This window comes from Crocodylus porosus, unplaced genomic scaffold (assembly GCF_001723895.1).
Source record: "Crocodylus porosus isolate Cpor-Errol unplaced genomic scaffold, CroPor_comp1, whole genome shotgun sequence".
NCBI lineage: Eukaryota > Metazoa > Chordata > Crocodylia > Crocodylidae > Crocodylus > Crocodylus porosus.
In genome coordinates, this window is record NW_017728886.1 from 33,855,984 (window position 1) to 33,870,444 (window position 14,461).

Here is a 14,461-nt window from a genome sequence, read left to right on the forward strand (position 1 = left end):
ATCACTAGGTCGCCGATTAGGTCGTCCCCCATAGCCAGTACCAGGTCAAGCAGGGGTCTGCTCATTAAGGAGCTTGTTGATGGAGGACTTTAGTCTTCTGAATGTTGTGTGTCAGTCCCATTTTCTTGTATGTCTCGATAAAGTCCTCAAAAATTGTCTGAAGGTCTACTTCAAATGTGCACACACTATAGCATCGTAAGTATACTGGAGTTCAATTATTGAGTTTAGGGTGTTTTTGGTTTTGGCTCAAAAATTGTCTGAAGGTCTACTTCAAATGACCACACACTACAGCATCATAACAGGGTGATTTTGGTTTTGGCTCAGAGTCAGCTGATACTAAACAGCTTTCCATCCATTTGGTAGTTTAGATGTATTCCAACTGGAAGCTTGTTAGTGGTCAGAGGTAGTGTTGTGGTATGAAAAATCAAAACGTGATGGAGCATTGATGCAGACTTGCTTAACTCCCATCTTAACCTCAAAGGGATACATTATTGAGAACCACTGCTTGCCATACTGTCATGGAGCAGGCAAAGAAAGGTGACAAATTTTGGTGGGCATCCATACTTCAGAAGGATCCCCACAGTGCTTCTTGGTTGACAGTTGAAGGTTTTTGTGAGCTCAGCGAAGGTATGCCAAACAATATAAAATTTCCTGTGAAGAGTACATTTTTCTCCAATGGCTGTATTGGTCTTAATTACTATTTGAATTACTTATATTTGTATATTATTTTAATACAGTTGAGAAACATAGGCATGAATTTTATTTGCAGTTAAGTTATTTTCAACAAAAGTGAAAATCTGAACTGAATCCGAATCCTTCTCTCTTTTAAAATTATTTTCTAATTTCAGAAATTTTGCAATTTCAGCAAATGTTTCAACTTTTATAATAGTTTTTGGGAGATGACAGCATGAACAAAGCCATGATTGAAGCTATGTTTATTTAAGTGAGTAGAGGCAGACTAAGTCAATTGAATTTAGAGAAATGGTTTAAACCATTAAAAGGGCCAATGGTACCCTTGGCCCATCTGCACTGGCCGCGTATTAATTAAACAGAGAAACATAAACACTGAAGGGACATTAATTTTAGGCACTTATAAAAGAAATGTAGATAAAAGTTGTTTTCTTTAATAAACAGCTTTGAGAGCTGACCTCCTATGAGATTCACTATAGAAGAAGGCATTCATTTTTAAAAGATGCCTGAGAACATACGCCTACAGATAACAGCCTCTATTACTACCTTTCATTGGTAAAATGCAATTATTACTATAGTATTTCCTGAGTATTAGGCCATTGCTTAAACATTCATTAGTGAAATATAAATTAGTTCTGTAACATAATATACCTTCAATATGGTTTTGAATAAGATTAAGTGATAGGAAAGCGGTGTTAACAGGAAAAGGTGTACACTGTAAACAAACTAATATATTGACAGCTTACTTTAAAACTTTGCTACTTTCTCTCCTGAAAAGAATAGGTAATACACAGGAGCCTGTAACTGGCTTACAAAAGGTTCATTTATATTTTTCTGTAAATCAGTGCTGATATAACAATTAAAAGGAGTATGAAAATGATAGATAAGCCATGATGATAGTCAAAGTATCTATTAAGACTGGAAAAACTGGACCAAACATGAGCCCAAATCATATTGTCAATTTAAAACAGCTATTAGGTTTGAAAAACTCTGCTACAAGGCCTCAAACCCTGCCACCCCCCTTCTACTTTGTTCCCCACCTCTACCCCCACAGGGCAGATATTATGTCACTGTTGTTGGTGTCCAGTGAACGTTAGATGCGAGGTGCACTAAAGCCATTAAGTGTTTAGTGATCGGATCCCGAGGCTCCCTCTTCTCTAAGGCAGTATCAGTCTCACTAAGTCACCCTCACATGGGCTTGATCTCCTTTTCCTGGCCCCACATATCATCTAGTCCTGGCTACCCAGGGAACTAGCTTCAAGAAAAGAGTCATAGGGCACTCTGAGCAATGCTCAGCCTATGATCTGGTAGTTACAGCATTTTGCTGAAAAAGTGGGAGATGAAGATTCAAACTCCATTTGGTGAGAGGGGGCTTCCCGCACCCTGTTCAAGTACCCTAATCACCAGACTAAAATGTAGGAGATGTGTTACCTGGGATTACATACATGTCTGGTCAATTCTATCTGCCCTGAAGGTTTGGAGCTTTTCAAAAGGGAAACACAGAAGTACTACAGCTATGCAAGTGCAAACAAAATCCAAACTCTGTATAAATGTCACTGAGGTACATAAAAATGAAAAAGGAGCTAGATCTCGGGGAGTTTCATGTAAATCTACCTTTCTCTTCTCGACTAAGTACTGCTTTTAACTTTTTTTGAGTTGAGAACTTCCTTTGGATTTTGAAGGAAAGCTACACATTCTAGACCAGGGGTTCCCAAAAAGCTGCAGCCCGAAAGTGGCATACCGCAGCGCAGCAGTCACAGCCAACTGCATCTGGAATTTCCTGCTGGAAGACAGGTAAGGATACCCCCACCGCCTGGGGGGGGAAAACCCTGCACTGCCATGGGCCCTGTGGAAGGAGCTGCCACCTCTCCACCCAGCTCTGGGGGGCTGGGGTTTGCTGGTCCGTGGCCACTTCCAGTCTGGCAGCCAACCATGCTGCAGACTGGCATCTGACCCACAGTGGCCAAAGGATTGGCCAGGCTGCAGACCGGGGATTAAGATCCCCTGTTCTAGACTATCTTTAACCAAAGGAATGGAATATGTAAGACTGACATACAGCAGTTCTCTGGAGCCTGGCTAAGCCAGACCAGGATTCGGGCCCAATAAAACTTCACAGTATTTATGGGGTTGGTGGGCCTTCTTGGGGCCAGGGTGACATAAGGAAAGCTATGAAAATGGAAACTGAAATTGTTTGAATAAATGGACATGAGGTGAAAAGTCCTGAAATAAAATATCCCAGAGATGAAAACTGCCTTCATGGCCACGTCCAGATGTGTGGATGTTTGGTTCCCTGGGGATAACTAGTGGTGGCGCACCTTGTGCCGCTGCTACTTGTCCCCAGAAATGCCTGTGGCACACATGCTCTGGCATGTGGCAAGTTACCCTGGGTGGGGTTGGGAAGACTGGGACCAGCATTGGACTGGCCCCAGCAGCCTTACTTGGAGTCCTGGGGCCTCCCGGGGCTGCAGCAGTGGCAATCCTGCCATGCGGAGTCTGGCCCACAGTGGAGTGAGTCTCTGGTTGGCCAAGCTCTGGCTTTGGGCAGCACACGCTGCTACCACACACATCACTCCACTTTTTTGATATCCAGGGGTCAAAAAACCCTCCGCATTTCTCCCTTGCACCGCAGAGAACAACTGAATGTGTGGTATGTGGCGCCACAGGTGTGTCTGTGATGCCACACACCCCATGACTGCGCTCATCTGGATATGGCCTATGTGTGTAGAAGGTAGGGTGGAGATGCACCTTACAGACTAACTAAATCAGAGATCCATAAGCTTTCGTGAGCCCAAGGGCCCATCACTTCATCAGATGCTGGTACTAGACATGCACAGAGTAGTTGATCAAACAGCCTATATGCTATTGACTCTGTGCCACTCAAATAGATTATTCGATCAACTGTTCTCTTCATGTCCTTTCACAGCATCTGATGAAATGATTCCAGGCTCATGAAAGTTTATGCATTTCTGATTCAATTTGTTTATAAGGTACCTTTATCCTTCCTTCTGCCTGAATTCAAACTAACACAGCTAACTACCTCTCTCTGCTCAATGTGTGCAGAGCTGGATTCCAGTAGAAGTCAACTCTCAGTCTCTAACAAATAGCTACTGTGGGATGTTTCCCAGTATTATATGGAAACCTGTTTGCCACGTATATAACATTTGTACTTCAGTTTGAGAAATTTCAAGGACAGCATGATGAAAAACACTGGGCCTTGCTATACATTGTCTCTTTTGCAATATTAATATGAAATGGCACTAAGAAGATAAGGTAGAAGATCTGGGATCTGATTGTGCAACTGTTTTCTTACACAAGTAGTCTCATAGAAGTTAATGAGACTATTGACAAGATGACTCAACAACATGAATGAAGGTTCCATAAGAGGATCTTCAGAAAGCAATGAAGTTGGTACACCATTGACAAATAATTTAATTCCTAGACATATGCACAAGCACCAGATTGTCAAGCGTTAATTTATAAGTTTTTGAGTCTTCTCAGGCAGAATGTTTCTGGTCAATGATTGGACATTTTTTTAATGCTTATCAGTTCAACGTAAAATATAAGGGATTGCATCATTTTTAATGAAGTAAAGCATACTGTAGTTAAAGACTAGAGTCTATACAACAATATTATAGGATCTGCCAAATTTTGCTCCTGACAATTCAAGGTGACATATTATAGTTCAGGCATTTGGAAGCATTTCAAAAGGTGTCTGGTTAACCATTTACAGACCATATTTATGTTACTATCTTTGCATTCTTTTAAAACACTTTTTTAAAATACTCTTTTTGCAAGATTTCTAAAGTACCTGTCAACTGGGTATTTAATCATTCCAGAAACTGTAGCTAACAGCTTAGCATAGTTAGACTTTGTAGAGGAATTTAATAGTACAGCAGTGCTGGATACTGTGGAAAACACAAATCCATCACACTTTTAAATAAATGACACTTCCACAACTTAAGTCTCGTAAAAAGAACTTTAATTGGGTTTCTAACCACAATCAGCAAGGTTCTGGAACAGCTTTCCACTAGAACTAGTAAAAGCAAGCAACTTAACTAGCTGTAAAATGGAACTTGGTAAGTGTACAGATAGGATTACATGTCATGATTGCTTGCAAAAGTAAGGGTCTGGACTCTATTAAATAGGAGGTTTGTTTCAGTCCTAAGTGACTCTAAGTAACCATAAGTCAACATAATTCTCTGTTGCCTGAGACCTTGCATATCACTTATATTTGTGCAAAATAGATGTAAAATGTTCCTGGTTCCAAATACACTTTATGCAGGTGTTGTAAATGATAAAAAAAGATCAAAACACCAACACTACAATCATTGCCCTTAAAAAGTCACTATTTTACTTTATGAAATGCCTCACTCAAATTCACGGTATAAATATAAACTGCAGTTTAGTAAAATACATCTTAAAATTCCAAATGTGGCTGCTGTTCTCCCCACTTATCCAGCCTCTGAAGGCTTTAATCTTCCTGCAGACCTCAACAACCAAGTTTGTAGCATCAAGATCAAACTTAGCCCTATTGTATCACCATGGGAAAGTCTGCTCCAAACCTAAAGTCAACAACCTACATTTTTATAGGTCAAAGCCTGGATCTTCAGTGACATGCAGAAGTTAATTGAAAGCCAGAGCAGATAATACATCCAGCATGTTCTCTGTGAGGAACATGGCTAAGTAAGCATGCATGCATATTCTGCACCTCCTGAATATTCAGTAATCTTAAAATATAGTTTATTAATGTGTTGTAGTAATCTGGTCTTCAGGTTCAAGGGCATTTATCTGTCTTAGGTAAATTTGGTACCATAAACACAGTATTGAAGTCCCCTGCACATTCTTACATAATGTAGGAGATTACTGTTGTTTTAGAGAAATCAGGAGCTGCTCTTAAGTTGCTTAGGGTATCTGTGCCAGGCATTGAACTCATTGAACTCAAATCTCTTGAAACTTTGGCTCTGGATTCTACCACTGGGCTATACTTCCTTCTATCAGAGAATAGGGAAAAAAATCACATTCAAAAAGAAAGATTGTAACCATCATGTTAAGTTTTAAGAACAAAACGGAACCATATTGGTCACTGTCAATTACTAACAAAGTAGGAAAGCTTATCTGAGTGAAACTGACCTAAAATGGCTGATTTTTGCCAATAAGAAATTCAAAGTGGCAGTCATAACTCTAAAGACCTGACACTTCTGGGAGGCTCAAAGAATATAGCTAGACAAAATGAAGAAGAATGACTCTGATACCACTCTTCTATGGGGGTACACAATTTGATTGCAATCTGACTAATCTTACCTGCAAATAAACTGAAAACTGCTCACAGAGCTAAGAGCAAGTTACTATAGTTATTTCCTACTTTTGAAGCATAAGAAATGTCTTTGGATAAACAAATCCAAAAAAGTAGACCCCATCTCCCAACCCCCACTAGCAATTTATAAATAGTCAATACTTATAACAACATCCAAAAAGTATCAAAAGAAATTCACAGACTGATAGTCAAGCCACATACATGAATATCAGCCCTTCAAAGGGATGTAAATTTCAGCAAGCAGATCTTAGGAGTAAGAAACTGTGAAAGTAAATTTATACATTTGAACTTTCAAGTAACCAAAGTAAGTATTATACAGTGGTTCCTGACATACAGCAACTATGGGATTATGAAGTGATTCAACTATTTAAATGATAGTTGTTAGATGTAACTTACTTCTTTATATCCAAAAATGATTCGTCCATCATTGAGAAGTGTAGCCTGAAAAGTGAAACTGCCCAGGCTGTAATTATCCTGGAGATGTACATGATCCCACTGGACAACCAGTGCTGTGCCTGTGAATCCCAGAGTGGGAACAGAGACAAGAGAAAGAAGAACATGAGAAAAATAATAACTAGTTGTTATCCAGAAGTCAATTCATAAGTTTATATTAAATAAAAATACTTGGCCTCTATAGAGCATCTTTCAGCCCAAAATCTTAAAGCACCACAAATACAATAAACACTAGCTGAGCAACATACTGTCTTTCAAGGTAAATACCACAGGTCTGTAATTAAATACCTCAGTTTCACATAAACTGAGGCAAGAGAGGTTAGTGGCTTATCTCAGGCTGTACAGTAAGTTTGTAACAACTGTCAAGAACAGAAACCAGTGTTCCAAGTCAAATCTTGCTCTTTCATCTACACTGTAAGACTATTCATTTGTTTTAGAACAATGCCTCTGAACACTGGTGTGTTAATAGAATTACTGGTTTTCTAAAAGTGATTACTCGGGGCATTCTGTCTCCCCCCATTCCTTTTACATGAATATAATATATCTATAATTATATTTTCTACCTAATATAAGCTTTCACTGAGATTCCAAAGACTGAAAAATATAAGGTGTTGGCAATAAATATTAACTACATAGTCTCAATTAAAGCTACAGACAGGGTAAATGTTAAGCCTAGTGGGTAGAGTGTTAGTTGCAAGAGGCTTATTAATATTCATTGGAGCTTTTGGCTCAATCCCCATCCACCACACTAAAAAAGTACCCCCAAGTGAGTTGCATCCTTTAAAATATGTTTGATACTGAACGTCAGAAAACCCATTCAGGGAGCTAGCTGAGAAAGTCATAATCAAAACAGTATTTACTGAAAATATCTCTCATATTTGGGACTATACCCTTCTTCCAGTGTACATCCTCCTCTAACATAAATGGGAATTGTGTGCTTTGATTCATAATGCTTGATTTCCATCTCTCATGGGACTACTCTGAGGATGCCTCAGGGTGGGTCAATGTGCTTCTATCTTGCATATATTTTGATGAATCCTTGAAGTATCTTGGTCGTTAATCTTCAGTGTGAAAGCTTACATTCCAGTTTTTTAGTGGTGGGAGTTAGGAAACTATGAACATGCACATCTTTGATGCAGTTTACAGAAATAAGTCCATCCTACCATTTCCAAGTGCATTTTCAGTAGCATACTTATGCAACAATATTCCTCACAGGCTGTAATGAGTATGCATGCACATAAGATACTTTTAAGTTCTTAACCAGATTGCTTTGAATTGTAACAATGATGTAGTTATAATTTTAATTTTAAAAGTATTTTTTCTCTTTCAGGAGTCATTTTCACTCTGATAAACACAAGCAAAAACACCCTATAATCAGTGAGATGGTGCATCTCCTGATGCACATTCATCCCAGACTTCTGATACCAGGAGGTTTGCAGCCTCTGTGGCATTTCCCTGCTTTCTCAGGACCCACTGGAGAGCTCTTTGCAGGGCTAAGTTCCATATGAAGTAGCAGCAGCAGTGATACTTAGATAAATCATTAAATTCTGCCTATATCAAGTACAGAGCTGTTTTGAAAATTATGAATTTATGTTCAGAGTACAACAAAGGACAAAACAGGAGGAGGCACCTAATGATGTGCAACTTGTTTCGCTTCTTTTCATTTAGAGTAAAGGGTCATATCCACAGTCAAAATGAATATGGCAGTTGACAGAACTTCACACTCAGAGAAGTGCTGATGTAAGGAAGTTCTCAGCCTTCAGGGGGCTGAAGCCCAGTAGCAAGTGACCAGCAGTAAATAGTCTGCCTGGCTGGAAGGCTGGGAACAAGCTGCAACTGCTGGCTACTAAATGAAGGCAGAGGGCTTAAACACCAAAGAGGGTTAATATCTCCAGGAGCACAGTGCAGTGGAGGAGAGAAGTCTGTGGTGCTGAGGGAGAAGCACAGAGCCTGGGTTGCCCCTCTCAAGATCTGAACAGAGAGAACAGGTTTGGCGGAGGGTTGTCTGTTGGTCTGCATGGTTGCTTCTTTTGTTGTATATTTTGTTTACTGTGGGGATAAGATTGCCGAATGTTGGAAATTCCTGAACAAGGAAAGAGCTAGGTGAGTGGCCTTCCTAAAGTTGGTTAGTGACCTGCTTACAGTTGGCTTCCCCTGAGGAGAAACATGTGCTTTAAAGACTTGGACGGAATCAAATGCTCTTTACCTTGATTTTGTATCTTAAGGTAAATTACACCAGGATTGAGAAGGGACTGACAAACAGGTAACCTGGTGCAGCTGCATGCAGTCAGTGACTACTACTGCATCTTGCCAGGATAGGGCAAAGAAGAAGATAATCACCTGACTGCTACTATCAAACAGCTAGTCAGTGATGCACACAGAGGATGCATCTCCACACGCAGGGAGTGTTACTGCTTTTTGCCACTGTGCATACCCCTGCATGCAGGGTCGGCAGGGGGCAAATTGTCTTGCGTGGGGTAGCAGAGGCTGGAGCCAGCACCTGTGTTGGGCCCAGCAACCTACCAGGGGTCCTTTAGCTCTCCTGGGGCAGCAGTGGTGGCAATCTGGCTGCTTGGAAAGCGATTGGCAGCCAGTGTGGCTCTGGCTGGCCAGGCTCTAGTTTCTGGCGGTGCATGCTGCTGCTATGTGTGCCACGTGGTTTTTTTAGCACCTTTTTTTTTGACACTGGGATCTCCCGGTATAACCCCCCGCCCCCAGCACACTGCTAATTAGCAGCATGGTGAATGAGTCCACATGCACCTTGTGCAGTCTGTGGTGCCTCAAATAGGTTTGAGGCACCACAGACCACACCTGAACACTTGTGGGGATGTGTCCCAAGAGATCACACCAACAGTGGTAGAGTTTCACCCTTGATTTTTCAGAGGAATTATATACTGGATTGGGTTTAGGGGCTACCATGATCTGTCTGCTACTTTTTTACACTGATTATCTGTCCACAACTTGAAACAAGTGCCCGACTCCACCTTTAAAAGCAATTTAGCAGAGTCTGCTTGAGCCAACATGAAGACTGTATTTGAGGGAGGTACTGACCATTAAACGGTCCTCTCTAAAGATCCTCAGATCCCTTCAGTAAGGACCACAAGTTGTAGAACTTCACATTAAATACTGGATGAATGTCACTGATTTCTCCTTTTGCAAATTATGTGGATAGGGAGTATAATTTTCTCAGATATATTTGAAATATTTGAAACAGTTTTGACTGGACTCATACTTTAGGTGCTATGTTTCTGACCACTGATTGGACTTCAAGAGCGAGACTTCTTGTTAATACTTATGATGGCTAATGGCTAATGCATGCTATGTTTGTAAACATTCTATAATGTGCGATAAAAATCACTCAGAGGAAATATTCCTTCCAATATAATCATTTGCTAGTATATTCATGGAAAGAAAATACAAAAACAATGTGTTGCATGCTGGACTCTTCTAGCCCTATCCAGCCTCTCCTCTCAAAAATAAAACATAGACCCTACTAGTATAAACATAAATATAAATAATAGCTTCTAAATTTACGTTCATATTTATAAAAATCTTGGCCTTAGCTGCCAAAGTTCAGGCACTCATATTTGAAATGTTTACCATAAAGCTTTAAGTATGAAATCGTGTGTGCCTCTTTTTGTATCATCACTAGATTTACTATTAGAAGCCCAGGGCAAGGCAGCAGATGTCATTTCATTGCACAGGTCAAACTTACAAAATGTTTGTTTTAACAGCATTGTATGACTAATATCCCCACATTTATGGGTTTAGAAATGTCCCCTGAAGAACAGCTCTAAGTATAACGCTGCATTTTTATCCTTTAAAATTTTCTTACCAAGAACTGCTAAGAACTTTTGGTATTGTTGAATGTATTAGGTTCCTAGTCTGCATGTTTAATCATTGACAGGTTTATTAATCTTGTACATGCCCTGTTTAGGTATATGCTTAATATCACATCTCACAAAACAATTTTATTAGAGCTACTAGGTGGACAGGACTTACTGCATTAATTGAAGCAAGAGGGCCATGCACATTTTCAGAAGAAAATTTTCTTTTTTAAATTAATAAAGTATATTTCAAGTCTGGAAATGGGATCACATGCTTTTAGCACATGGTTTTTTTCTTCAGTTGTTTAACAATAAACATTCATCATTGTCTAACCACGTTCAATTAATGTTATATATATAAAATAATAGTTTAAGTAGTTTTCCCTTCAAATGAGGATAATTTAGGAAAATAAAAATAGCCAAGGGACAAAGACATGTTAATTTATGAAGAACTATTACATACCATTATCAAAGTACCTGACTGTTGAATTTCTTGATACACTGGGATCAAAATTTGCCATCAGAGGTGCAATATATTGTGTGGCTGTGAGCATTCGATGAACAACTTCTCCAGTATATATAAAACCTACAATAAAAGATATTGAAACTGTTTCAGCACCTTCTGACAATATGTAATAAAAAGTCAGATTTAATTAGGTATCAATAGAGTTTTAGACAGTCATTAAGATAAATTAATCCGAACACCAAGGTTTCGCAATAAATTAAAAAACAACAAAAATTGCACAAAAAATTTCTGAGGGCAGCTAGAAAATAAGTTTTGAGATGAACATAGGAGAAACCATTTTAAAAAGCAGGCTTTCATACTGGAAGAAAAGACAGATTAAACTCACTATTCAATTAGGGTTTTTTCACTTATGGGCCAAATCAGAAAAGCTGCAGAAAGTGAGCTATTCTCTAAAGGCCCCAGTTACCACCTTCACCATTTTCTTTACATGTTGTTTCTCTCCTCTTCATCACTGTGCTTGTTTCCCTTTCCAATTGTCAGCTCTTCAGGGAAGAAATTCTGCTTTTCTTTATATGTTTATAAACATGAAGATTAATCTTTTCAGCAGGATCTGGTTTCCAAGTTTGAGAAAAACAAGACAGATGAAGGGCATAAGAGAGGATGTATTTCCCATGGCTGCAAGGCTAGCTATACCTCTGACCCATCCTGGTCTTTTCTCATTCACTCTCTGCAGGGTTTGGCCCTGTTGCTTTATCTTTCTGGGATGGAATTCTGCAATAATCCCTATTTTAGATTCACTCAAGGCTGCAATATCCAATCTGCATTGTGCTTACTTAGGCTACTAGCCAGTTGCCTGTCAAGAATGATGGGGGGAAGTGGGCAGGGGGGGGAGACCTGTGCTTCCCCATCCAGGACCGCTCCCCACTTCCCTCCTGCTGCTTGGGGTCCAGGCCTGCTTCCCCCACACCACAGTAGTGAGGGGAGGGGAGGGCAGGAGCAAGTCCAGGCCTGATGTGGGGGTGAACTGGGCCCAAGGGTGGGGAGAAGCCAGCCTGCTGTGGTGGGGGTGGGGGGGAACAGTGGGCGCAGGCCTACCCAGTGGCGGTTGGGAGAACAGGAGGAGCAGGCTCAGGGCCAGTACAGGGGAGAGGGAAGAGTAAGTCAGGGCACAAGGGGTGGGGAAGAGGCCCACTCCTCCCTTCCCCCCATTGCTGATGTGTTGGGCTGGGCCAGGCCAACTTTTCCTCATAACATCAGGCCCGGGGACCGCTCCTCTCCTCTCCTCCCCCCTCCCCCACCACTGCCATGTCAGCCTGGGTCCACTCTTTTGTGTCATCACAGCCTTACATCAGGCTTACTCCTTCCCCCCCCAATCCCGCTGCATTGGCTCATGTCGGCCCTGCAGGCAGCAATGACAGAAGTGGGGAGAAGAGGGGAGAAGTGGGCCCAGGCCACCACAACTGGCTTCGCCTCCCCCCCGCCATGGAGCCCCAACATTTCTCCCACATGGCTGCCGCCACCTCCAAGGAGCAACGGGGGGGGGGGGGGGGCAAGACCAGCACTGGTGGCCTTGCCCCCCCTGCTCCATTGCCACCACCTGCAGGGAGCAGGGCAGGGGGGGTGAGCCCCCCCCCCCCACTCCATCCCCTGTGTCCCCGCCATCACAGCAGTGGTCCACTAGGCTACCACCTCCTGGCCAAATGCTGTATTCACACTGTGATTGGCTATTTCAGTCAACCAATCAGAGCATGAATAAGGCGTTATGGCCAGGCAGACAGATTAAGGCTTTTATAATATTAGAATAGGTGAATGGATTTGGCATCTGTGCTTCTTGCCTACAGGACTCTTGTTTTGAACCCAAAAGTGTCATTTATTGTAATGCTAGGAAGGGCAATTAGAGAAACCGGTCACTAGAACAACACATAATTGATACATATATTTACTGTATAACACATCTAAGGTTTACCAACCCTGACTGTAGCCCAAGCAAGCCTAGTTTCCTCAGATATCCTTAGCTACCATACTCAGTCTGCTTTCCCTGAACAATGGAAATCGCTTTCTGAATTGTTATAGACCTTTGCTCTTGTCAATTCTTGGCTTTGACCCTCCATATCAAAACTAGTCTGCTAGCTGACAGGAACCAGAAGCTAGAATTGACATGCCTAATATTTTGGATAATTACTCTTAACAGCTCTTTTTAAGACTTAAGTGAAGCTTAAGTTATTGCTCCCTTCTGCATAATTTCCCTCTTCCTATTAAATTAATCCCAGCGGTGAAATTTCAAAAAACAAAAAACAAACTGAAAACAACGTTTGAGTTCATAAAACAATATCCCACAAAACAGTTTTCCTCTGAAAAATGCTGTCTCCTTGAAATCCAACTGTTCCATAGGAGCGCATTGACTTAGAGTAGAGTTTCAACAGAAAGAAAGGTGGTAAATCTCTCCCCACTTTTCTTCCAATAGAGGGAGGTTTTGTCTACATTCGCTGCCATTTTTTCATCAAAATCTTGTTAACTACTTGTTAACAGAATAAACAAATTTCTGATATTCAGTTTTATGTGTTGAACTGTGCAGTGATTAGAGATGACTGGCTATTTGAAAAGGACAACTGATCTGGTTAGAAGCAGTTACTACCAAATACCAAGCCATAATTTCAAATGGAAAAGACAGAAGACCCATTAATTTAGAAGTATAAACCTAAGCTGAGTAAAATTCTAGAAAACATATTCTAGGAAATATCTGACATTGACAGGAAATATAGATTACAGGACCTTCTTACCTTTGTTTTAATTTAAACAACAGCTTTCAGTTTTAAGGGGGCAAAAGAAGACATACAGTATTTTGAAATGTGAATGCCTACAGTTCAGCTCCCAAGTTACCATTTAGAAGTAATGATTGGCCTGGTTTTCTGAGATGTAGCTCAAATGTCAATGATCAGTTTACTAACTGATAGAAAAAAATAAATATATTCTACCTATTTAACCAAAAAAACCCAAAAACCAAAACAGTTTTTTTTTTTCATTCTGTACCTACTTTTGAGTGATTAAGAAACCTGACCTTTTAAAATATTGTGTTGTTATTGGAGTTTCCAGAGTTTCATTTGATTACATGTCCCTTAGATTACGTAGCCATTCCTCCTACCAGTCAAGAGTCCCTGGTGCATTTTCATTACTCCTTAGTCACTGATGTTTGCTTCTTAAATGTCAGTCTCTTAAGTCAGGGCTATCCAACTAGTGGCCTGCAGCCCACTTGCATCCCACAAGGGTTTAAATTGAGCCTGCGGGATTGTACCTAGCTGCTACTCCCCACCATTGCTCTGGATGTAGCAGCATTTGTGGGGCTCCAATCCCCACCCCTCCAGCTTTTGCTTCCTGCCCCAGGGGGTGAAGCAGTGCAGTAATGCAACTCACAGAGTTGGAGGAGCCTGCAGCTGGAGAGCTGAGGATGCAGCAGGGCATATGGGCAATGGGGGCGCCCTGGGTCTGTGGTACAGTGGGAGGACAACCAGATATGTGGTGTGCTGAGGAGATTTCATAAACATTAGGGCTGGAAGGGACCTCGGAAGATCATCGAGTCCAGCCCCCTGCCCAAAGGGCAGGAAGTCAGCTGGGGTCAGCAAGTTAAGCATCCAATTTACTCTTGAAGGAGTTCAATGTAGGTGCTTGAACCACCTCCGCTGGCAGACTGTTCCAGACCTTGGGGGCTTGGAC

The 14,461-nt window shown here is 41.1% G+C and overlaps 1 protein-coding gene across 1 annotated transcript in view; it reads right to left on the bottom strand.

Moving 5' to 3' along the window:
• PLXDC2 (plexin domain containing 2) overlaps positions 1 to 14,461 on the bottom strand; it is a 318,579-nt gene that overhangs the window by 124,527 nt on the left and 179,591 nt on the right. The window contains exons 5-6 of the mRNA XM_019532329.1: positions 10,748 to 10,870; positions 6,401 to 6,519 (exon numbers count right to left, since the gene is read on the bottom strand). Coding sequence (XP_019387874.1) covers positions 6,401 to 6,519; positions 10,748 to 10,870 — 242 coding nt within the window. The remainder of the gene's footprint in view (positions 1 to 6,400; positions 6,520 to 10,747; positions 10,871 to 14,461) is intronic.